The 26,279-nt window shown below is 43.3% G+C and overlaps 1 protein-coding gene across 2 annotated transcripts in view; it reads right to left on the minus strand.

Annotated features, from left to right (window-relative positions):
• Positions 1 to 26,279, minus strand: part of UNK (unk zinc finger) — a 118,886-nt gene that overhangs the window by 16,683 nt on the left and 75,924 nt on the right. The window contains exons 4-11 of one of the 2 annotated variants that reach the window (XM_073683992.1): positions 26,042 to 26,172; positions 24,835 to 24,970; positions 23,757 to 23,874; positions 23,591 to 23,675; positions 23,291 to 23,433; positions 10,927 to 10,974; positions 944 to 1,129; positions 732 to 797 (exon numbers count right to left, since the gene is read on the minus strand). In XM_073683992.1, the coding sequence (XP_073540093.1) occupies positions 732 to 797; positions 944 to 1,129; positions 10,927 to 10,974; positions 23,291 to 23,433; positions 23,591 to 23,675; positions 23,757 to 23,874; positions 24,835 to 24,970; positions 26,042 to 26,172 (913 nt within the window). The remainder of the gene's footprint in view (positions 1 to 731; positions 798 to 943; positions 1,130 to 10,926; positions 10,975 to 23,290; positions 23,434 to 23,590; positions 23,676 to 23,756; positions 23,875 to 24,834; positions 24,971 to 26,041; positions 26,173 to 26,279) is intronic. The other variant, XM_073683993.1, reaches the window with a different exon arrangement.

Raw genomic sequence — 26,279 nt, forward strand, 5'->3', positions numbered from 1 at the left:
ACCACAGTAATTCAGTTTGTGAGGGTTATTTTGTGCGGAATACACAGAAATTTTAATGAAAAAAAAATTTTTGGGAACACACTTTAATATTCTGCCTTTCTGACTCCATGTTTATTGTCATTAGCAAATGTGGAAAGATAGCCAACCACTGTAATATAGTTCCACCTTCTGAGGTCAACCCCAAAAAGCAGATACTGTTTGGGGGAACAATCCTTTTCCACCAGACCGTGGTGGTCCATAGAGAGATAGACGGGTTGAAAGCATGGAATCTACCCCTACAACCTACATATGGCTTAGGCCTCATTATAATGTCTCTGATTTTTCATGTATGGCAAAAAAGGGTCCAAGTGCAGTTTGTGATTTCATGGACCTATAGACTTGTATGGGTGATTCTGATCAGCTTCTGTGATGGAAAGCAAACATGTGTCCTTGATATTTTTGTGGACATGCGGTCCGCAAAAACCCCCAAAAAACATAGACATGGGGACAGCCCAAGACTATAAGGAGTATGTGACTTTGAAAACCATACATAGAACTCCTACATGATTCATGGATGTCTGAATGAGGCTTAATTTGACATATGCACAGAGGTAACTGATGGGAAAAGCACTGTAGGGGGAACCTCATTTCTGTAGTAAACCTTCAACAGCAATAAAAGCATCAATGTAAAGGCTGGAAATACACATTTGGTGACATAAAAGCATTATTAGGTGGATCGATGTCAGCCTCACCTGTTTAGTCTGCAGTAGAGGTTGTTCTTGGCTTCTGTGTTCCAATGAATGCGGTTTTAACTTTGCCTTTGTAAAACAACAGAGAGATGGTGAAAGCTCTGAGCAACCTATTCATAGCAGCTGATCCACAGAGTTCTGGAAACAGCCGGGGTCATACATCAGTGTACAGCCGGCAGACATCAGACATGCCAGAAAGAGATTGGACTACTGACCTGGCTTTTAAAGCTTTTGAGATAATCTGTTCCTATAGAGTCTTCTCTCTCACATCCGGGAGCTTTTTTATAGCTGCCTGGCAGGTCACCATGAAAACCAAGGTTATCTAAACTGTGAGGTTTGCCAAGAGATCCAGGAGGAGATCCACATGGGTTAGTTGGGCTTCCTAAACTGGCACATAGCATCTGAGAGAGAAGTGATCAAAGCTCGTATTAGAGATCACAAAAATCTGCTAAACAATACATCTGTTTCTCTTCAGCTCATCAAAAGAAAGTAGCAGATTTTTCTTTTTAAATTTCTCGGTTGTAGAATATCACAATGGAAAAAAGCAACTCAGAAAATCCACATGATGAAAAAGGTTCTACTGGCTTGTGTTTACAGCCCCTATATAGAAATATGTGCATCCATAGTAACTGCAGTCTGATGAAGCAGTCACACTCCCCATGACTTACAATGAAAAATGTTATGCATAGGCTTCTATGTTAATAAAAAAAAACAACCTGTCCTAACCTGAAAAGATGTATGCGACACGTCTGAAGGCAGGGAGAGTGAAGCCAGTGCTGATTGGCTGAATGGACGGTGAGACGTAACAATATCACACGATCCCCGGGAGAGACAGTGCTGACAACGCCGGAACAGCGCCAGTCCCGGAGGTGAGGGTAAGTGTTATTTTTCTTACCCTCACCTTCGGGATCGAGAAGGGGTTGTCCAAGTAGTGGACAACCCCTTTATTTGGAAAACTTGCACACTATTACTTAATTTTCAGACCCCCTGATTCAAATATCAGATTTTTCTCTTCATATGTCTCTCCCACTAATATAGGCCGGAAGATGAGCTGTGGGTATCCAAAAGGTGAGTGTCCTTCTCTATAGCCCAGTGGTCCCCAACCTTTCTGACCTTGAGAGACACATTCAGCCCACAGAGGGGGTCGCGAGCCGCATTCAGCCCACAGAGGGGGTCGCGAGCCGCATTCAGCCCACAGAGGGGGTCGCGAGCCGCATTCAGCCCACAGAGGGGGTCGCGAGCCGCATTCAGCCCACAGAGGGGGTCGCGAGCCGCATTCAGCCCACAGAGGGGGTCGCGAGCCGCATTCAGCCCACAGAGGGGGTCGCGAGCCGCATTCAGCCCACAGAGGGGGTCGCGAGCCGCATTCAGCCCACAGAGGGGGTCGCGAGCCGCATTCAGCCCACAGAGGGGGTCGCGAGCCGCATTCAGCCCACAGAGGGGGTCGCGAGCCGCATTCAGCCCACAGAGGGGGTCGCGAGCCGCATTCAGCCCACAGAGGGGGTCGCGAGCCGCATTCAGCCCACAGAGGGGGTCGCGAGCCGCATTCAGCCCACAGAGGGGGTCGCGAGCCGCATTCAGCCCACAGAGGGGGTCGCGAGCCGCATTCAGCCCACAGAGGGGGTCGCGAGCCGCATTCAGCCCACAGAGGGGGTCGCGAGCCGCATTCAGCCCACAGAGGGGGTCGCGAGCCGCATTCAGCCCACAGAGGGGGTCGCGAGCCGCATTCAGCCCACAGAGGGGGTCGCGAGCCGCATTCAGCCCACAGAGGGGGTCGCGAGCCGCATTCAGCCCACAGAGGGGGTCGCGAGCCGCATTCAGCCCACAGAGGGGGTCGCGAGCCGCATTCAGCCCACAGAGGGGGTCGCGAGCCGCATTCAGCCCACAGAGGGGGTCGCGAGCCGCATTCAGCCCACAGAGGGGGTCGCGAGCCGCATTCAGCCCACAGAGGGGGTCGCGAGCCGCATTCAGCCCACAGAGGGGGTCGCGAGCCGCATTCAGCCCACAGAGGGGGTCGCGAGCCGCATTCAGCCCACAGAGAGGGTCGCGAGCTGCATTCAGCCCACAGAGAGGGTCGCGAGCCACATTCAGCCCACAGAGAGGGTCGCGAGCCACATTCAGCCCACAGAGAGGGTCGCGAGCCACATTCAGCCCACAGAGAGGGTCGCGAGCCACATTCAGCCCACAGAGAGGGTCGCGAGCCACATTCAGCCCACAGAGAGGGTCGCGAGCCACATTCAGCCCACAGAGAAGGACGCGAGCCACATTCAGCTTCTGCCCCCTTCTCAGTAGTGGCAACCAAAGCCCCCATTACAGGTATAATGATAACCAAAGCTTTTCCACAGAAATTACCCAGAAGCAGATGAACGAGATCCAGGGGTTCCCATAATACCCCCATTCAGTATTCTCCCATCAAAAAGGGGTTTTCCCACGAACAAGAGTTAATTTTTATCAACTGCTGTGTCTGACAGTGTACATACCACATCTCCTGGGCAGGGGAGGAAGCAAAAGACAATACAGACATTACAGCAGGGGATCACAGAGGATTCATTTTAGGAGGTAAAATATTGTTCAAAAACAAGCAGTGAAATGTTTTACCTCAAAAAATGAATCCTCTGCGATCCCTGCCTGTATTGTCTTTTGCTTCCTCCCCTGCCCAGGAGATGTGGTATGTTCCATACACAGTCAGACACAGCCATTGATTAAAATTAACTTTTGTTCGTGAGAAAACCCCTTTAAGGCAGATTCTGGGCACATTTACATAATTAATATTTTTAATAACCTGTGATTAATATATTACATGTAAATAAATAAATTTAAATAGTAATACTTATATTGCATGCAAATAATTATAAATGTCATGTACAGTGGGGAAAATAAGTATATGGTACACTACCGATTTTGCAAGTTTTCCCACCTACAAAGAATGGAGAGATCTGTAATTTTTATCGTAGGTACACTTCAACTGTGAGAGACAGAATTTAAAAAAAGAAACCAGAAAAATCACATTGAATGATTTTTAAATAATTAATTTGCATTTTATTGAATGAAATAAGTATATGATCACCTACTAACCAGCAAGAATTCTGACTCACACCTGTTTGAATCAATCACGCTCCAACCTCTCCACCATGGCCAAGACCAAAGAGCTAAGGACACCAGGGACAAAATTGTAGACCTGCACAAAGCTAGGGTGGGCTACAGGACAAAAGGAAAGCAACTTGGTGAGAAGGCAACAACTATTGGCACAATTATTAGAAAATGGAAGAAATACAAGATGACTGTCAATCTTAGTCGGTCTGGGGCTCCATGCAAGGTCTCGCCTCGTGGGGTAAGGATGATTGTGAGAAAGGTCAGGAATCAGCCAAGAATTACACAGGAGGACCTGGTCGAGGACCTGAAGAGAGCTGGCATCACAATCTCAAACATTACTGTTACTAACACACTACGCCGTCATGGATTAAAATCCTGCAGGGCACACAAGGTCCCCCTGCTCACACCAGCACATATCCAGGCCTGTTTGAAGTTTGCCAATGATAGAATATAATTATCAAAAGATAAAACAATGTCTCTTTTATTATACCTTATTTAAAACAGCTGGATGCTGAACAATACTAGACACAAAGCATGTAAAAAGACACACACAGTGTACTGATTGAAGAAATGATCACAAGTGTTAGGTCAGCCTAAATGAGATTTGACCTGACTAAACCAAATGGTATAATGTGGTGTAATCCCTAACAATATAAGGCCCTCCAGACAAATATGTGTCTCACCAATGGTCATAAGGACCCATACAATGTGAAAATCATGTGACACATACACTACCAAAAATTAAAATAACAGTACACATAAACCGACGCACTAAATGCGTGATAACACCAGATAATTATTAGAGTATGATAATGGATAGTGGTTAGGCAATGTCATATACCACTCGGACCATACAGATCTACCATCTCTAATGGTACCAAAAAATAGACCAGTGCACATTGAAGGCTACCTGGTCATATAGTCACAGCAATATATCTGAGTCAGTGGGTACAGCTACCTCTCACAAACTGCTGTACATCCACACAATCACTAGATTTGCGAAAAAATAGGAGACACTCATAGCTCAATAGAAAGAAACCACTACTTAGCTTTCCAGTATTTTTAGCAGTGCTCCAATATTAAAGGCGGGCTCCCGACGCGTTTCTCCTTCATCATCAGGGGAGTGCATAGCCCATTCATAGCCCAATGTTCTGCGCCATCACAGAGGTACATATGCTGAGAAGAGATTGTCCCTGTGTCTTTTATAAACGCCGCAAGCTGATCGCCGGCGTGCGGCATGCTTCCGGGTTGTCATGTGTCAGCTAGGTGAAGCACATCCCACCGGATACATACTCACGTCTGGCTCTTGCATCGCACCGTGGAACGCATAGTGCTGCGCATGCGCGGGCACGGATCCCACAGTCATCTAGTGTGCACGCGCACCCACACAGATCAGAGGCAGCTATACCTCCCAGCAATCCGCCATGGAGACAGCTCCAGCCCCAAACATAAACTGCATTAGAAGAACCACCTTATAAGACATTACTAATGCCAATGTAGATGATCATGCCTGCCCACATGGGCCTGTCAAAATGATCATAAACCACAGGAAAGAGGTCAGTTCCTGGACATGATAAATAGACATCCAACATACCAGACCAAAAAGACGCGGAAAAAACATATAGAGGCCAAGGAGGTCGGTCTCATCAGATACAGAAGTTACAGATATACGATTAGATGGTATACTAGGGTCCCTGAACTCGCAAGTCGTGCTTAAAATGTGACTAAAAAAGGTGGGAAAGGACATGGTGAGGGATGAGTGGGAAGGGGACAGAGAGAGGAACTATTGCTGGTTCTACGGACTGAGCCCTCTCTAAGCTGGTCCCTACCTACCGTGGAGGTTGGCACCCTAGGGGGACTGCGCAAATGGCGCCCCCACTCAACGGCGGCTATTCCTCACTAACTGGGTCCCTGTACTGACCCTATTATAGAAAAGAAGTGAAGGAAAGTTGTTCATTAAGGCCGTGAGGCTTCATAGTTCTCAACCAAAAGATCCATTTACATTCCTTCTATAGGATCTTTTGATCCCAATTCCCACCTCTGGCTGGAGGCCTAATTCTATCAATGCCTACAAATCGCAAGCAGTCTAGGTTACCACTATGAACATTGTTAATATGATTGGCAACTGGAGTATCCCTTTTATTGATGATTTCTCGTATGTGTTCCCTAATCCTCCTCCTGAACTCACGTCTAGTCTTTCCCACATATTCGACACCACAGTCACATGTGGCCTTATAGACCACCCCAGCAGTACGGCAGTTGATGAACTGTCGGATGGTATAGTATTTACCCGTCACACTACTGCTGAAGCCCTTGGCCTGTGCCACCGATACACAGGCACTGCAATGACCACACTTAAAGCACCCCTTGACTTGGGTGCCGAACCAAGATGGATGTGAATTGTCTATAAAGTGGCTGTGGACCAATCTATCCTTTAAGGACCTCCCCCTGCGATAGGTGACCTGTGGAAGGGCCCCAACTGTATCCTTGATGTCTGCATCCATTAATAACGCTGGCCAGTGGCGTTTAAGGATCTCCCCAACCCCGTTAGCTCCATTGAAGTAGGTAGTAATGAAACGGGTTAGGTTCGATTCATTATTGTTGACCCTGGGGATGAGTAGATCCCTGCGTTATTTTTTGATGGAATTCTTATAGGCCTCAGTTAGGATTTTCTGAGGGTACCCCTCTCGATAAACCATTCACGAAAATCATCAGCTTGTGCTTTAAACGTGCCGATGTCAGAACAGTTTCTGCGAATCCTTAGGTATTGCCCCTTAGGGATACCTTTTTTCAGTGGGCCTGGGTGTCCACTCTCCCACCTCAGTAAGGAGTTAGTGGCCGTGGGTTTCCGGTAATTGCTCTTAGTCAATTCACCATTTTCACCTTTACGGATGCAAACATCAAGAAATGGTAGAACAGCATTGTTGCATTCATGCGTGAAACGTAAGCCAATGTTATTAGTGTTGAGCTGTTTGACAAAATCACTAAAAAGGGCCTCCGGTCCCTTCCACACCACGAAGATGTCATCAAAATAACGTAACCAAATGATCACCCTATCACACATGGGAACCGGAGGCTCGCTAAAGACCACAGTTTCCTCCCACCAGCCCAGGAGCAAATTAGCATACGAAGGGGCACAGGGACACCCCATCGCTGTGCCCCTGAGCTGGTGGAAGTACTTATTGTCAAATAGAAAAAAATTGTTCTTCAGACAAAACTCCAGTGATTGTAAAATAAACCTGTTATGTCTGGTGAACAACCTCTCGTACTCCGATAGTGGTCCACGGCCCGGAGACTCTTGCCATGTGGAATTGATGTGTACAGTGCCTCCACATCTATACTGCCTAGAATCATATCAGGCTCAAGACAAATACCATCCAACTTGCCCAGTAGATCTGTAGTGTCACGGACATGCGAGCTCAAGGACCCTACAAATTGTTTTAATATCTGGTTCAAATAAATCCCCAGGTTCTGTGTTAAACTGTTAGTGCCTGCAACGATAGGTCTGCCCTTAAGGAGGTCAAGTCCCTTGTGCACCTTAGGGAGACAGTAAAAAGTGGCCATGGTGGGGTGTGTGGGGCAGAGGAAGTCTCTCTCCTTCCTGTCAATTACACCATTATGCACTCCCTCCTCAACGAGACGCTTAAGTTCCTTCAAGAGACCAATCGTGGGATTTCCCGCCACAACTTCATAACTGGTACGATCTCCAAGCAGGGTCATGCAAGTCTCTTTATAGGACGAGGAATCCATGATAACGATATTACCGTTCTTGTCAGATGGTTTAATCGTGACGGTACGATCATTCTCAAGATTACAGAGACACTGCATCTCCTGTTTTGTGAGACTGTGTTTACCCATGAGCTTAGACTGGGATAATTCCAAAATGTCACTGGTGACCAAATTAAGGAAAACATCTATGGACCCAGGGTCCCCTGATTGCGGAGGCATGTTTTTGCTCTTATTCTTAAGTGATGTAAATGGGCCATCCCCGTTACTATTAGGATTGGTGTCTCCCAAATGAAAAAGGAAACTTACATCCTCAAGAAGGTTCTCCGCAATACCAAATTCCATACATGATCTTTTATCCTCCCTACTGAAATGTTTCTTCCACCTTAACTTACGAATGAAAAGGTGGAGGTCCTTGATCGTCTCAAAGCAATTAAAATCAGTGGTGGGGACAAAGGACAATCCCTTGCTCAGAACACACATCTCCAGATTATTGAGTGGTCTCGAAGATAAGTTAATAATGCGTGATTCTCGTGAGGAGGAGGTGCTCACTGTAGAGATAGACTGGTGAATGACAGGTGGAGCAGGAGTCACTAATTTTCCCACTGACTCAGAGGAGCTGTGGTTCAGATACCTCCGTTCAAATTTAGACGATTTCTCAATGGGTAATTGTACTCTAAAAAAGCGTCTCTTTGAGGAGACCTCTCCCACCCCCTCTATTACCGATGGGCACTCCTTCCTTTGCCTCAGCCTCTCTGATATCTCGGCCTAGTCTCGGTATCTGAGATTTCCGTTTCTGATGAGGAGATCTCTGTCTCAGGCAATCTTTGACCACGGCCAGTGGAGAGTATGCTTTATTCTCTCGAAATTCTTGTAGGTCTCTATTAAACAGTTTGTGTTTAAATTCTTTAAGAAGATACTGAAACTTTTCCAAGCTGTTTTGAAGACCGGTTTCTTTAACAGAAAAATCAGGTTCAGAGGCAAACTTTTTGGTGATTTCAATATGTTCTTTCAGAGACTCATTCAGATTATTCAAGGTGACCCTTTCCTCTAAGAGGAGTTTCATAAGTCTCATGGAGCTATCAGTTGCTTCTTTCTCCCACTTTGCTACCAGAACAGGGTTTTCATATCTGTATCCTGGTGAGAGAGCAATTCTAAGGTGACGTGGGACAATTCCTGATCTAATATAATTGTCCAAGCTTTGCACCTCCCACCATGACGTAATTTGGTCCCCATCTACCTTGGTGAGCTCCTTAAAGGCTGTGCCAAAGGACGGGGTATATTGTTTTTGTACAAAAGTACGGTCAGAGAAGACCTCCCTGGCCTCTGTGATCCAAGTGTTGGTGTCAATACCTGTCGACAGGAATCCTGCCATCCCAAGTGTAAAGAGTATGTATCCGGCGGGTGATTGTGTGGATGTACAGAAGTTTGTGAGAGGTAGCTGTACCCACTGACTCAGATATATTGCTGTGACTATATGACCAGGTAGCCTTCAATGTGCACTGGTCTATTTTTTGGTACAATTAGAGATGGTAGATCTGTATGGTCCGAGTGGTATATGACATTGCCTAACCACTATCCATTATCATACTCTAATAATTATCTGGTGTTATCACGCATTTAGTGCGTCGGTTTATGTGTACTGTTTTTTTAATTTTTGGTAGTGTATGTGTCACATGATTTTCACATTGTATGGGTCCTTATGACCATTGGTGAGACACATATTTGTCTGGAGGGCCTTATATTGTTAGGGATTACACCACATTATACCATTTGGTTTAGTCAGGTCAAATCTCATTTAGGCTGACCTAACACTTGTGATCATTTCTTCAATCAGTACACTGTGTGTGTCTTTTTACATGCTTTGTGTCTAGTATTGTTCAGCATCCAGCTGTTTTAAATAAGGTATAATAAAAGAGACATTGTTTTATCTTTTGCTAATTATATTCTAATATTGGGTACCACCTTTTTCGCTACATAAGTTCTCCAATGACCATCTGGATGATCGAGAGAAGGCATGGGAGAAGGTCATGTGATCAGAGGAGTCCAAAATAAAACTTTTTAGCATCAACTCCACTCGCCGTGTTTGGACGAAGAAGAATGAAAACAACCCCAAGAACACCATCCCAACCATGAAGCATGGTGGGGGAAACATCATACTGTGGGTGTGCTCTTCTGCAAAGGGGACAGGACGCCTGCACCGTATTAAAGGGAGGATGGATGGGGTGTATAGCGAGATTTTGGCCAACAACCTTTTTCCCTCAGTAAGACCATTGAAGATGGGTCGTGACTGGGTCTTCCAGCATGACAATGACCCGAAACACACAGCCAGGGCAACTATGGAGTGGCTCCGTAAGAAGCATTTCAAGGTCCTGGAGTGGCCTAGCCAGTCTCCAGACCTGAACCCAATAGAAAATCTTTGGAGGGAGCTGAAAGTCATTGTTGCAACGTCTGACCTCTGTAATTGCAAGCAAAGATTTCTGTAGTAAATATGAAGTTCTGTTTTTCTATTATATCAAATACTTATTTCATGCAATAAACTGCAAATTAATTATGTAAAAATCAAACCATTTGATTTTCTCAATTTTTTTTTAAACATTCTGTCTCTCACAGTTGAAGTGTACCTAGGATAAAAATTACAGACCTCTCCATTCTTTGTAGGTGGGAAAACTTGCAAAATCAGAAGTGTGTAAAATACTTACTTTCCCTACTGTAAATAATAATAATAATAAACAGATACATGCAATATAACAGGGTCAGTATTTATTGCATTCTGGACTACAGGTCCTTAACGTCACAGGAAAAATATGATGACTGTATGTTATAGGTCTATAAAAAAAAACTGAGAAGTTTCCCAATTACGCCACCTTCCCTGGCATCCCTTCCAGCTCTGCAGCTATCAGCTGGCGCTGTACCCACAGACGTCCTGCACTTTCTACCACCTGCATATGTTGCTGTTACTACTGGCTGCTATAGCCTCTACCCCAGGAAAGTCCCACTGTTTTCTGGTCCAAATGCAAAAAAAAAAAAAAAGCAGCTAAATTGGGGCAATGATCTTTGTGTTCTATGCAGAGCACGTGGCGAGAAGGACACAGCAGCAAGTTTGAGAGGTAAAGTCTCAAGTCAAATGAGACACTGGACAAAGTTTTGTATAGTCCAGTGATATGCAGATATTTTATTTCCTGCAATACTAAGAATGTATATAGTGTACAGAAGATTGACAGAACTTACAAATCTGATTATGTCCAAAGGCCCTGGCTGATCCAGTTTTACTAATTATGAAAATTTGCCCAGAACTTCACTATAACTAATTGCCTGTCCTCAACTTAAGATAAAGAAATCATAATAATAATAAAAAAAAATAATAACTAATACTCACAGTTGCTGACGTTGGACTAGTGGGAAGGTGGCTCATTTTGCCCCATACCTTCAAATTAAAATGAGGGGAGAGATGATTTTAATGACGCTGAGCACCAAAAAACTTCTGCCTCTGGCATGCTTTTTACTCCTGCCAAACATTTTCAGTGCTGCCATTTTATGTAACTATTTTTACTACAGATTTTCCCAAAAATAAAGACATTTCATAGATGTAATCCGCAATTAGCACAGGAATAAATAAGGTCATTTCGCTATCTTATACACTTCTGTTTATCTCTGTACATTCATACAACAATTTGTACAAAACCATCAAACACAACAACTTAATATGGACGAAGAAATGTGGTTTAATTACTTTTTTTCCCTATTTTATGAGATCATGTTTGTTTAAAGCAGACTTCTGCATTTCATGATTAGAAACTCATTAGGCTGGTTTTTACAGCATTACATTACACGGCTTCCTAGCCATTTTGATTTTCTTATATACATCTGGATATAACAACTATGCTGTCATCTGCTGTTTGATCATGGTAATGCACTGTATCTAATTCTCGGTTTTTATATTCTTTTAGTTTATGTCTGGTGTCAATTCTAATATACTTAATACATTATACATTTTGTTAATTGTTTAATAGGAGTGATTTCTTTATAGATCGTTCTAAATATCAAAATCGCCTCTCACTTTGCTATCCCTTGACATCAAAAAAAGCTTTTGATAGCATATCTTGCTCCGTTTCAATTGCTACGCTCTCAAAATAAGGCTTGCCACCTGTTTTAACTACTCTTAAAGAGGACCTGTCAATTCCTCAAAAAAAAAAAAAACTGAGTTAAATACCTTCTAAAAAATCCTTGAGCTCAACTTATTCAGCAGCTTCTTTTCCATTTTGCACTGCATTGCTCCATTGCAGAGATATTCACATTTGCTGCTTTTCAATAATATTTTTTTTATTTGGGGGGATTTTTTTAACAACTTTTAGGGAGGGGATTATAGTTATAGTCAATAAAGTGAGTGATAAAACATAACAGAATGATCTAAAACTAGTTCAACAAAACAAGTAAGAAGTTCTATCCAAAAAAAGAATCAAGAGAGAAATAAGGGTAGGTGCAAGAGGAAAAGGATGTGGAAGGGTAAGGAAAGAAAAGGGCCAAGGGGAAGGTTGGATCAGATAAACGTGGAGAGTCGGGACAGGGGAAAAAATCATCCTTATTGAAACCACATTTGCGGCTTTTGAAGCGTAATATGGGAAATCTTTGCTTGTAGAGCAACTAGACATTTCTTTAGAGTCTTCTGTAGGGGCATATTATTTCAACCCTCCCGCCTTGTCTCTGCCAATAACAGCTGAGAAGCTAAGCTATCAACCTCGTATATTCCCCCAAAGAAGACTCTGAAGAAATGTCCAGTTGCTCTATAAGGAGAGATTTCACATATTGCACTTCAAAATCAACAAATGAAAATATCTCTGCAATGGAGCGACGCAGTGCAAAACAAAAAAAAAATCAAGCAGAAGAGTAAGGGATGAGCTCAGAGTTATTTAACTCAAGTAATTGATAGAGGACTTGCTAAATTATGCTTTTTTGGTGGCCGCAACATTGCAATAAAATGCAATAACAGGCGATCAAATCATCGTATCTACCCCAAAATGGTATCAATAAAAACGCCGGCTCGGCTAGCAAAAATGTTTCACTGCACTGAATTTTTGCCCGTTTTCCAGTAAAATAGATGTTAAAATCAATGGGGTCATTCAAAAGTACAACTTGTCCTGCAAAAAACAAGCCCTCATACTGTTATATTGACGGAAAAATAAAAAAGTTATGACACTTGGAAGAAGGGGAGGAAAAAATGAAAATGCAAAAAATGGAAAAATCCTGAAAAAATGGTCGTGAAGGGGTTAACCACTTCCTGACTGCCTACTGTACATAAACGTCGGCGCTTGCTGGGCTCTGTGCAGCGCCGACGTTTAAGAATGGTTGGCGGTCTCGGAGCACTCAGGACCCCCAGGGTCCTGCAAGTGCTGCAATTCCGTTGCAGAGCGACAGCTCAGACAGGTAGCATCATCGGGACCTGATTGGATCAGCTCCCAATGATGTTAACCCTTTGCTATCTTTTGGATGCCGCAATCCATAGCGATCGTGGCATGTAGAAGATAGTGAGAGGGAGAGGGGGTCGTCCACTCACCTTTCCGACGGCCCCCGTGATAAGATCTGGCATTGTCATGGAGGATGGATGAAGTCTGGCCTATGATCCTATGGTGTCAGTTTTTTTAGACGTGCATAAAAGTGCGGTTGGTCACAGTTTTGTGCACATCTGAAAAAAAGGACACTCATAAACAGAGGCTAGGCTGAGTCCACTATAGTGAATAGATCCTGCGGGGGTTTCATCTGAATTACAACACTTGGAGATTTAGATGGAAACTCAGATTTAAGTGCTCAGCCTAGAGCGCCGGATAAACGTTATGTAAAATACTCCCAATAAAAACTTAAACTCAATCCACAAAAAAAGCAAGTCCCCACTCAGTTCCATCATCTGTCAACAAAAATATAAGGGGCTTCCATGTTACTGATAGCACAAAGGCTCTGGAAAAGCAAAATGACCCTTGCCCCCCAAAAGAAATTCAGAAAATTCTGTGCTCCCAATTCCAAATGCCCTACCCCCTCTTCTGAGCCCCACAGTGTGCCTAAACTATATTTAGGGTCCACATGTTTGTCATTTCTGTAGCGACGAGAGCCCTCTTAATTTACGGGTGCATGTCTCCAGAAGCACGAGCTGGTCACTACAACGGCAGTTTGAAATTTTCACTCAGCAACATCCACTGCTGCTTGTTTCTGGAAAACACCCCTGAAGTCAAAATAGTCACTACACCTGTAGATAAATTCCCAAAGGGGTATAATTTCCAAAATGGCATCATTTGAGGGGTAATTTTGCCCTTCTAGCACTTAGGGGCTCTGTATATGGAGCCCGCAAACTGTTCTACAATAATTTGTTCTCCAAGAGTCAAATAGTGCTCCGTCCCCCCCAGATCTCGCCGTATGGCTGAGCGGTACTGTACAGCCACACATGGGGTATTGCCACGTTTAGAAGAAATTGTGTGACACATTTCGGCACCATTTTTACCCATTGCCCTGTGTGAAAATGTAAAATCTGGGGCTAAAACAATTTTTTTGTGGTAAAAATAATTATTTTTTCTTCACCGCCCAATGGTATAAATTTCTGTGAGTCACATGTGGTGTCAATATGATCACTGCACCCCTCGATGAATTCATTGAGAGGTGTAGTTTGTAAAATGGGGTCACTTATGCATGGGGTTTCTGTTTCCGGGACCTCAGGGGCTCTCCCAGTGGGTCATGTCACCTGCAAACCACAACAGTAAAATCGGCACCGTAATATGGCGCTCCTTCCCTTCTGAGCTTTGCATTGTACCTGAAAAATAGTTCTTGACCACTTATGGGTATTGATGTACTCAAGAGAAGTTGTGTAACATTTTCTCTTATTATCCCTTTTGAAAATTGCAAACTTGGGATCAAAGCAACATTTTAGAGGAAAAAAATAGTGATATTTCATTTAATCAGCCCAATGTTATACAAGTTTGTGTATCGCCTGAGGGTTAAAAAATACTCACTGCTCCCCTAGATGAATTCCTTGAGAGGTTTATAAAATGGGGTCACTTGTGGGAGTTTCTGTTTCAGCAGGTCACCGACTCTTCAAATGTGACATGGTGTCCGCATGCCAACATAGCGCTCCTTCCCTTCCAAGCCCTGCCGTGCGCCAAAGCAGTAGTTTTCACCACATATGGGGTATCGGCGTACTCCGGAGAAATTGAACAACAGTTTTTGGGGTCCATTTTCTCCGCTTACCCTTGTGAACAAAAAAATTTGGGGCTTAAAGATAATTTTTGTGGAAAAAGTTAGATTTTTTTATTTTTACGGCTCTACGTTATAAACTTCTGTGAAGCACCTGGGGGTTCAAGGTGCTCACCACAAATCTTGATAAGTTCCTTGAGGGGTCTAGTTTCCAAAATGGGGTCACTTGTGGGCAGTTTCCATTGTTTAGGCAAATCAGGAGCTCCCCCAACGCGACATGGCGTCTACTAATTATTCAAGCAAATTTTACATTCAAAAAGTCAAATGGCTCTCCTTCCATTCCAAGCCCTGCCGTGCACCCCAACAGTGGTTTTCCCACACATATAGGGTATCGGTGTGCTCAGGAGAAATAGCACAACAAATTTTGTAGTCTGTTTTTTACTGTTACCCTTGCGAAAATAAAATAAATTGCGTCTAAAGTAATTTTTTTGTGAAAAAAAGTTAAAATGTTCATGGTTTTCTTCCACATTCCACATTTCAAAAATTCAAGTGAAGCACCTGAATGGTTAATAAACTTCTTGAATGTGGTTTTGAGCACCTTGAGGGGTGCAGTTTTTAGAATGGTGTCACTTTTGGGTATTTTCTGTCATAAAGGCCCCTCAAAGTCACTTCAAATGTGATGTGGTCCCTAAAAAAATGAAATGGTTTTGTAAATTCTGTTGGAAAAATGAGAAAATCACTGGTCAACTTTTAACCCTTATAACTTCCTAACAAAAAAAAATTTTGGTTCCAAAATTGTGATGATGTAAAGTAGACATGTGTGAAATGTTATTTATTAACTATTTTGTGTGGCATATCTCTCTGATTTAAGGGCATGAAAATTCAAAGTTTGAAAATTGCGAAGTTTCCAAACTTTTCGCCAAATTTCCGATTTTTTCACAAAGTAACGCAATTCATATCGAAGAAATTTTACCACTATCATGAAGTATATATATGTCGCAAAAAAAACAATCTCAAAATCAGTGGGATCCGCTGAAGCGTTCGAGAGCTATTACCTCAAAGTGAAAGTGGTCAGAATTGAAAAAATTGGCCCGGTCACGAAGGCGAAAACAGGCTCTGGCGCGAAAGGTTTCAAAATCTATACAAAAGGGAGGCGGGAAGAGCAAACAAAAATTCAACTGTAAGCGCCATAGAACTTTACGAGCACTAACTATCATTTTATATCTCAGTGATAAGAAAGTCTGTTTTCACGGACTACAGATTTTACCTGTGAACTGAAAATTCTGAACATGAAAGATCAGTCCAGGAGCAGAATAAAGTGAATTTCACTAAGAAAATATATTTAAAACTACTAATTTTCATATGTACTATCAATTTATGAAAAAGAAAATTTAATACGATGGCTACTCTTTAAAACAAGGTTTATCCATGAAAGCAAAGGTGGTCTCTCTCCCGCTAATCTTACTGAATATTATAAAGCTGCACAAATTGCACAACTTGAAATGAATGATCTTCCTCGAACAGGCGCAGATAGCCCCTAATAGCTTTACTGGACCATGGACTAAAGGCCCCCCTCTTTCATTACAAAGGTTAAAAAAAAAAAAATGTTCACCTTTCATTTCTTACGATTATAGCATTCTGTCCTCTGTCAATTTAAAACTGCAAAAATCACTGTCGCCCACTTATGAATCTATTTCACAATCCAATGTTCCCCCATGTCTACAGCCTAGATCATTCCAAAGGTGGAACGCCGCCAAACTTCTAAGACTACATTATTTCTACTCAAGCTCCACTATTTTACAATGTGGGAGCCACAAATAAAAGGTTTCTCTCCCTCATCAAGAAACCTTAAAAGACTGCTACATTTTTAAACCTTCTAAAATGCTAACAAAATAAAACAACACTTTACAAAAGGTGCTGCTGTAAAGCAGACATGAGGGAAATGTTATTTATTAATGTTTTTGTGTGGTATGACTATTGGGATTAATGGGAAAATCATTCAAAGTTTGAAAATTGCAATTTTTTAAAACTTTGTCAAATGTCTGATATTTTTTATAAATCAACACAAAAACATATCAACCTAAATTTACCATTATCATAAAGTATAATGTGTCACAAAAAAACAGTCTCAAAATCAATGGGATATGTTGAAGCATTCCAGAGTTATTACTATATAAAGGGACATGTCAGATTTAAAAAAATTGGCCCGGTCATGAAGGTGTTAATCAACACTGCTATATATCTGTTTCATTAAGGTCATCATATATGATTGGTGTCAGCATTGGTAAATGTATGGATTGATTTTACCATTTGTCTCACTTGAGCTTGATCGTGCTATAGGATTGCTGTGAAACTTTCCTCCCTCATTGACCTCTTATTCTATAAATAATGTTTTAATGGTATTTTATAAAAATCATGTTTTTTCATATATATTTACTTGGTAGATTTTTCAGCTACTCCATAGTTCGTTCTTTGTAGGTATTATCTAAAAGTCATCAAGTCTCCTTAGTGGAAACTTCAGTATGATTACTACATAATATATACTAAATCTCCATACTCTTCCATAGAATATACACAAATGTCTAACAGATGTTTTAGGGGTTGTGACACTTGGCATATATAGTGGACCAGTCCGCTAGTAAAAACTCTGTTGAGCCTGTTATTTATCAAGCAGATGAGTTACAAAACCCATTGATTGATTCAATTCTACACTATAGCGGCAAAGATTCATATAGCAACGAAATGGAGACCACCCAATCTCTCTTCTTTATGGCCATCAAGGACAAAACTAACCTTATGATCTATGAACACTACCACAAGAGGTAGTGATGGCAGACACTATAACAGCTTTTAAAGAATAACTGGGTGATTTCCTCGATACACATAACATTGTGGGTTATAGTTAATTTAGTGACAATATGTACAATTGGTGGAGAAAGGTTGAATTTGATGGATCTAGGTGTGTTTTCAACCTACGTAACATTGAAGCAACTACAGCCACCAAAAATCAGTTTGCGCTACAGAGAACCTTCAGTTGGTTTCCAAAACTCTAAAATACTCTTAAATTGCCAAAAATACTCTTCTAGGGTCCTTAGTGGCCTTCAAAATAAATATTATGCAATTGGGCTCCTTGCTCATCCATTTCCACTCAATGCCCTTTTTCTAATCACCCGCCTACTTTGTTTCCTATGAACATCTCTTCTCTTTCCTTTTTTTGTATTCTTCGTCCTCAAGCCATGGGATTGTTGAGATTGGTGCACTGCGTTGCGTCGTTATAGTTGACTTCCTCTTTCCCCTGAAGATTGTAGCAAGATTTCTTCATGGTATTTAATCCATTGCTGCTGGGTTTTTTTTTGTTTTTTTGGCTCTGTTTTGAAGTGTTCAAAGCTTTCTTTTTCACTGTTTTATGGCCCTCTGCTGTATATTGGTTTGCTTACCCTGCATAGCATTGCCTGCTCTGGCCTTGTGCTAATTGGCTAATTACTCAGTCTGGCCAATTGGTGCTGCATGTTAGCAGCAGACATTTCAATTCATATATATTCAGCTCTGGCTCAGGATAGCAGGCGTGCTGGGTCACGCGTGCAACAGACTTTAAGGCTATGTGCCCACGATGCAGAAATGAAGCAGAAAATTTCTGCAGCATTTCTGCATCTCCCTGGCAGAAAAAACGCATGCAAACTATGCATGCGTTTTTCCGGCAGAATACATGCGGATCCACATGCAGATTGACAAGCGCTTTCCAGCCGATAGCATCACTTGGAAAGTGCTTGACAACTAGGTCACACTGTATAAATCCATGCAAACAGCATGGATTTATACAGTGTGAACCGTAAAAATTAAAACAAATAAAGCTATACTCACCCCCGAGGCCCCGGCGTGTGCTGCAGCGCTCGTCCTGGCTTCTTCCGGGTTGCCGGCACATCGCGAGACAGAGCGGTGAAGGGCCTGCGGTCACATGACTGTGACGTCACCGCAGGTCCTCAAGCGATGCCGGCATTCAGAGAGAAGCCGCCGGACAGGTGAATATAACTTTATTTGTTATTTTATTCTTTTTTTACAGGTAGAATGGTACCCAGGTCGGGATGAGAGTCTCCTCTCCTCCAGAACTGGGTACCATCCGCACATAGAGACGCATAGAAGCCGCTTGTAAAAATGTACAGTCGCGGTTTCTATGCGTCTCAATGCAAGTCAATGGCGGGAGTTCCGCTGCACTTCCGCAAAATTAAATGACATGCTGCGGATTTTTGTATGCAGCATAAACGCTGCGGAAAAATCCGCAGCATGTGTATAGAACATGCGGAATCCCCTTGGGGACCATGGGGTGCGGATTACCTAGCGTTTCACAAGCGTTTATGCTGCGGAAATTCCGCAGCATAAACGCTTGAAAAACGCTACGTGGGCACACAGCCTTAGTGCAATAGCTTAAAGTGCTTTTAATAAGCAGTTATACAATGGCAGATAGACAGGGCAGGAGACAGGTAAGGTGTATAAGATATTCATACAAACATACTGCTTCTTGGTCAGATGTATTGCATTATGCATTGGTCATAGCAATCTGCTTCTTACTTATTTTAACTTCTGCTTTCTCTCATCTCGTCCGCCCTTTAACACATTCTGTGCACTCACTCCATATCCACCCCTCCCTTCTCCCATCTCCCATGTATAACTCTGAGGCTCTACTGACCATTCTCACCTACTCCAAACCATCCACCACCTCCATACAGCACTCAAAACGTTCATACAAATCATTGCACCACCTGCTCTCTCTCTTTTTTCTCCTTCTCCTAGACGCTGGCGACATCTCCCCCAACCCTGGGCCTCCCTCCGCTAGCATACACCACTCTCCTCCAGCTGCATATAGAAACCCTGCTAATCTTATTAACATTCAGTGCATGCCCTCTCCTATCGCTTTCCATTGCGCTCTCTGGAACGCACAGTCTGTGTGTAATAAACTAACTTACATTCACGATTTTTTCCTCTCTAATTCCCTTAACCTTCTGGCTATTACAGAAACCTGGATCCAACATTCAGACACCACAGCAGCTGCTGCTCTCTCATTTCGTGGGCTGAAATTTTCACATACTGCCAGACCTGAGAATAGACAGGGTGGAGGTGTTAGTTTGCTCCTTTCACCACAATGTGCTTTCCAGGTCATCCCCCCAGTTCCCTCACTGTTGTTTCCTTCCTTTGAAGTGCACACCGTCAGACTCTTCAAACCCTTCTCCCTGCGAGTGGCGGTCGTGTATCGCCCTCCAGGCTCCACCCGCCAGTTCAAGGATCACTTTGCCACCTCACTTCCTCACTTTCTATCCTGTGACATCCCCACCATCATCATGGGAGACTTTAATATCCCCATCAATGATCCCCTCTCCCAATCTGCCTCTCATCTACTTTCTCTAACCTCCTCATTCGGCCTCTCACAATTTACTAATTCTGCTACGCATGAAGACGGGAATACTCTGGACCTGGTTTTCTCCCGTCTCTGCTCGCTGCATGACTTTACTAACTCCCCTCTCCCGCTCTCTGACCACAACCTTCTTTCCTTCTCTGTCAAGAACCGTCTCCTCACCCGGGACATCCCCACTTACCAAACTTATAGGAATACACATACCATTAATACCCAGCAGCTTATGGGCAATCTCCACACATCTTTAGCCCCCATCTCCTCCCTCTCCTGTCCAGACTTAGCATTGTCACACTACAATAATACACTGAAGAGTGCCCTAGATGAAGCCGCACCTTCTACACGCAGAAAGACCAGACACAGACAACGGCAGCCCTGGCACACAATGCAAACATGCTTTCTTCAGCGTAGCTCTAGGTGTGCTGAGCGGCAGTGGAGAAAATCTCTTTTAGTCGAGGACTTCATCCACTATAAATTCATGCTCAAAACCTATAACTCTGCCCTTCATCTGGCCAAACAATCCTACTTCACCACTCTCATCACTTCACTGTCCAACAATCCAAAATGACTTTTTGAAACCTTAAACTCCCTCCTGAGCCCTTAAGCACAGACCCCCACCACCAACCTCAGCGGGGAGGATCTGGCCACTTATTTCCTAGAAAAAATCAACCACATCCATCAGGACATCTCAGCCCAATCTCCTCAGTGTCTGGATCCCTGTCCCTGCCGCACTTCAAGCTCACTAGCCATCTTTGAGCCTGTTACAGAAGAAGAAGTTACCCAGCTCCTCATTTCTTCTCGACCTACAACCTGCAACAGTGACCCCATTCCGTCACATCTCCTGCAGTATCTCTCACCGGTGGTCACCACTCACCTGACTAAAATATTTAACCTCTCTCTTTCTTCAGGTATCGTTCCCTCCTCATTTAAACACGCCATCATAACCCCTTTACTTAAAAAGCCATCCCTGGACCAGAACTACACTGCTAACTACAGACCTGTCTCTAACCTTCCTTTCATCTCTAAACTCCTGGAACGCTTGGTCCACTCCCGTCTAATCCGCTATCTCTCAGATAACTCTCTCCTCGACCCTCTACAATCTGGTTTCCGCTCCTTACACTCCACTGAAACTGCCCTCACTAAAGTCTCTAATGATCTACTAACAGCCAAATCCAAAGGTCACTGCTCTCTGCTGATTCTCCTGGATCTCTCTGCAGCATTTGACACTGTGGATCACAAGCTCCTCCTCACTATGCTCCATTCTATAGGCCTCAAGGAAACCGTTCTCTCCTGGTTCTCCTCCTACCTCTCTGACCGCTCCTTCACTGTATCTTTTGCCGGCTCCTCTTCCTCTCCTCGTCCCCTTACTATCGGAGTTCCTCAGGGCTCATTCCTAGGCCCCCTCCTCTTCTCTCTATACACTGCCTCTATTGGACAAAAAATCATCAGATTTGGGTTCCAGTATCATCTCTATGCTGACGACACCCAACTATACACCTCTTCACCTGACATCACCCCTACCCTAATACAAAATACCAAGGATTGTCTGTCTGCTGTCTCTAACATCATGTCCTCCCTATATCTTAAACTGAATCTCTCTAAAACTGAACTGCTTGTGTTTCTCCCCTCCACTAACCCAACATCGAAATTACCTTGGAGGGTTAAACCATAACTCCCAAGTAGCACGCCCGCTGCCCGGGGGTCATATTCGACACTAACCTTTCCTTTACCCCCCATATCCGATCACTCACTTGCTCCTGTCACCTGCATCTTAAAAACATCTCCAGAATCCGACCTTTTCTCACCTTTGAAACTGCTAAAACTCTTACTGTCGCTCTTGTTCACTCTCATGTGCACTACTGCAACTCTCTTCTGATCGGTCTCCCTCTTACCAAACTTTCTCCTCTTCAATCCATCCTGAATGCGGCAGCCAGGGTCGTATTTCTGTCCAGCTGCTTCACCGATGCCTCCATCTTGTGCCAGTCTTTACACTGGTTGCCGGTCCGCCTCAGGGTCCAATATAAACTCATCACTCTCACCCACAAAGCTCTCCACAGTTTTGCACCGCCTTATATCTCCTCTCTCATCTCTGTCTATCGCCCTACACGTGCCCTCCGTTCTACAAATGACCTAAGACTAACATCCCCCATAATCCGAACCTCGCACCTTCGTCTCCAAGACTTCTCTCGTGCTGCACCAGTTCTCTGGAATGCACTACCCCAGGCGATCCGACTGATGCCTAGCCCCCATATCTTCAAGCGCGCTTTAAAAACCCATCTCTTTAAACAAGCCTACCACCTTAACTACTCAGTAAATTAACTTTCCCCTGTTCCCTCCTTCTAAATATCATTCAGAACCTGTTCCCTACTCTTCAGCTGTCTCCACACCCTCCATGCACACGATAACTGCACTTGGTAATTGAGTATTGCACTTAAACATACAGGCTGATGACCGGATCATACAGCTTTATATGAAAATCCCTATTTATTATAATTGCCAGAGCTGAAATAACAAACACTTTTCACCTATTGTGTCCCCCCATTTCCTTATAGAATGTAAGCTTGCGAGCAGGGACCTCACTCCTAATGTAACTGTTTAAACGGTCTTAAATTTTATTGAATTTATTGTCTGTACATGTCCCCGCTTAATTGTAAAGTGCAGCGGAATTTGTTGGCGCTATATAAATAAAAAATATTATTATTATTATACAATAAAACTTTTAAAACTAAAGGGGTTGTCCACTAATTTGACATTTAAGACCTAGCGTTAGAATAGGTCTTCACTATCAGATTATTGGGGATACCAGCTGTCGGACCCTAACCAATCAGTTGTTACCAGCTCCTGTGGCGGTCAGATGTAAACTGTGAATGGAGCAGGAATGGCACAGCTTTGTTCACTGTAGAGGCCGCTGGGTACGGCAGCTGAGCTCCTGTTTAAGCGAATGCCCATGTATGATCTCCTTAGTTTACAGCTAATCACTGGGGGCTGCAGCCGCAGAATATCCAGCGATCAACTTACAAACAAGGAGCCCTTCAAACAAAAAGGGCAAGTGCAAAGTAACAAGAAATAATAAAGACAAATGACTATCTGCACCAAAACTGGGGAAATCCATGCACTTCACACCGACAATATCATATTGGCTTATAGAGAATAGAAGACATACACTGCTGAAGTCTGGTGCATGTGGACTAGATGGGCTCACAGGGACGGAGTCTCCTGCCGCAGATGGCATATACATGATGGGTCCGGACTGTGTAGGGCTGGACACAGATGAAGTAGACTGAAGATCATCGCAAAGAAGAGATTCTGTAACAAGATTAGCACATTATTAGGAGGATTTTGACAAAGAGGAAACAATTGTAAACATTTCTAAGAGATACATTACATTAAAAAATTATCACATGCCCTAATTTGTATACGTAGAAGCCCAGGGTACATAGAGTCGATTAATAAAACAACGTACGTTCAATGTGTGCAAAGGCACAGAAGGGCCCACGTGGGCAGCTTCCAGACTGCTGCATGTCATTGCATTTCGTGGATTTGTAGATCTGTGGGGGATGGCAGGAGATTACCAATCACACCATCTAGAATCAGGGCAACAATAGAAACTAGACAAGAAAGGCAATTACCTCTGGATGAAACTGCTGTTCTGTTCTAGTGTGGCAATATTGACAGGAGTCCCCACTTTCACACTTGCTGGGGTCTCCCCATTCATCTCCGTGTTTTACGCTTGGACAAGGGGAAGACCTACAACAAACCGTCATATTAAAGAAAACGAACACAGGAACCGGTGGAAAGACATTAAAAGGGGAATCTAAAGTTTTCCCCTTAACAGTTCTAGGTGTAGAAGAAAGTATACAATAGACACTTTGGGCCCATCAGATTAAATTATCTAAACGGCTGTACAGAAGCCTATGCACACTTTTAATTAACTGCATTGTAAACTGTGATGACGTGTGTCAAGTTATCAAGTAGGAATTTGAGGTGAATTGTGAAATGACCTAAAAAATGATAAATACCGGGAGCAAGTAATGCACAAGTGTGAATGATGACTGCTGAAGCCGTAGGATCACAATGTGGCTGAGCATCTATACTGTACCAGACAGCTGACGGTAAGGAGGATTCTCTGACTCTTTAGCGAACCAAGTGAAGAACAAAATCCCACGGTAATTCAAAAGGTGTATAATCTAGACTAACGCGCACAAGGTGAACACATTCTTTTTATAGGGCAGAAGAACGATATGATCAGATGATCAGGGCCCAGACAAATGTTTTTCCCCACACTAAAGCCAACAACATACATTAGATGGCTGTCAGGTGAACAATGCTTCAGCCAACAGCCATCTGGGCCGTCTCTCCCAAACACCTGTGCGCTCGTTCGGATGAGCGCTCCTGCATTTTCTAGGAGAAAGCCGCTGACCAACATGTTAGCCAGCGGCTTATCTCTGGGAGAACAAAGCAATAGGCATTTCATAATCAGACATGCCTGAGTGACATCTCCACCAACAATCAGTTTGCCAGCAACCCCATACTAATTAGAGCATAGGTCGAAACCACAGATATCGGTGGGAGCAGCCAACATTAGTCTAATGTGTATGGGGACATTTAGGAGTTAATGTCTTTATCATTTCAGTAATCCATAGAAGGTGAAAAGAACTTCAGAGTTTAGTGCACATACTTTGTTAACATTTATTTCCTTATGCATACCTGTATTTATTTTGGCGTGGACTCCTCCTGCGGTCCTTACTATTGTGGTAATAGGGACATGCATATCCTTGACGGCAGAGACGGGGAGGCTTTTTGCACTGTTCTGTCTTGTAGTGCCCAAGCACATAGGTAGTGTCTGCATGCAAGAGGACATAGACCCCAAAATAAGAATTTCTTGATATTTCTAAATTGTGTTATTTAAAAAAGGTAGCAAGGCACTATCTATGATATTTATTATTTTACATGGTGCATACACAATTATTAAATCAGACTTCTCCAGGTACTATACATTAGGCAAAAAAATGTGCGAGGTGGAAGTGGAGGCGGAGGAGGAGGAGCTCACTAATGTCTGCTTAGCCTTTACTGGCTATTAAAAATGGGGGGACCCTAAAGAAAAAGTTACATGGGGGTCCCCCTATTTTAAATGACAAGCAAAGGCTAAGCAGACAGCTGTGGGCTGATATTAATAGGCTGGGAATGTCCATGGATTGCAGAGCGCAGCGTGAAAGATGAGCGGTGACATCAGCCGGGTTCTCACAGAGTGCAGCGCGAGAACAGTCAATGGCTGCTGCTCCAGTCTATGGAGATTCATTCTCTAAACTGGGCTCCATACGCTGGACGAAGAAAATTGGGATCGTCGTGGGACCTCCATTTGGACTATGGTGGACAGGTGTGGAAAGGTAAACACTATTTATTTTCAATTGAGTTGTACAGATTAGAGGTGACATTAAAAGTGGGAAAAGTTCTGAAATTATTCTTCGTGGTGTAATTTTTTACAGAAAAACCTGTCATTTTAATAGGGGTGTACAAACATTTTATATACACTGTACATACCATCTACAGTCAAATTAAAGCAAAGCAATGCAAATAATAAATAAACAAAAGCCAAATTGGCACAACTGTTCATGTCATGAGGCGTGAATGGTCCACAATACTCTGCTCCATCTGCACATGTGATGCAACTTCCAAACCGACATACGAAAGGAAATGGCTAATGACAAGGCTACCTGCTACAATGTCAATCATGGCTACTACCTGTTGACAATATGTTAATGCAAAAGGCTGTGGATTCTAATTCTGATATACTCAGATGTAAAATCCATTTTGAATGTATGACTGCAAAAATGTGCCAAAGAAAGGTCCATTTTGCTTCCTGTCCTGAATTTGGACATCACTCATGCTTTGCATATTGCACAAAGCCCCTCACCCTGCCAGCGGGGTTCTTCTCCCAAAATTTTCTCAATCATGGCATGACTTGCGGCCACTGCAGTTTGTCCTTCCAAGCTTCCATCCAGGGTTGGCTGTCCATTTTGTAAGGCCTCCATAGCCTGAAGCTCTCTATGGTAGAGAAGTAGGAGACAAATCTTCTGTAATTATGGTCTCTCTGACAACAGCTTATTCAGAAATACAGCACAAAGTCTGTTACATTTTATCATACAGGTGTA

The sequence above is a fragment of the Phyllobates terribilis genome, unplaced genomic scaffold (genome assembly GCF_046119375.1).
Source record: "Phyllobates terribilis strain yellow unplaced genomic scaffold, ASM4611937v1 Scaffold_5__5_contigs__length_657084704, whole genome shotgun sequence".
NCBI lineage: Eukaryota > Metazoa > Chordata > Amphibia > Anura > Dendrobatidae > Phyllobates > Phyllobates terribilis.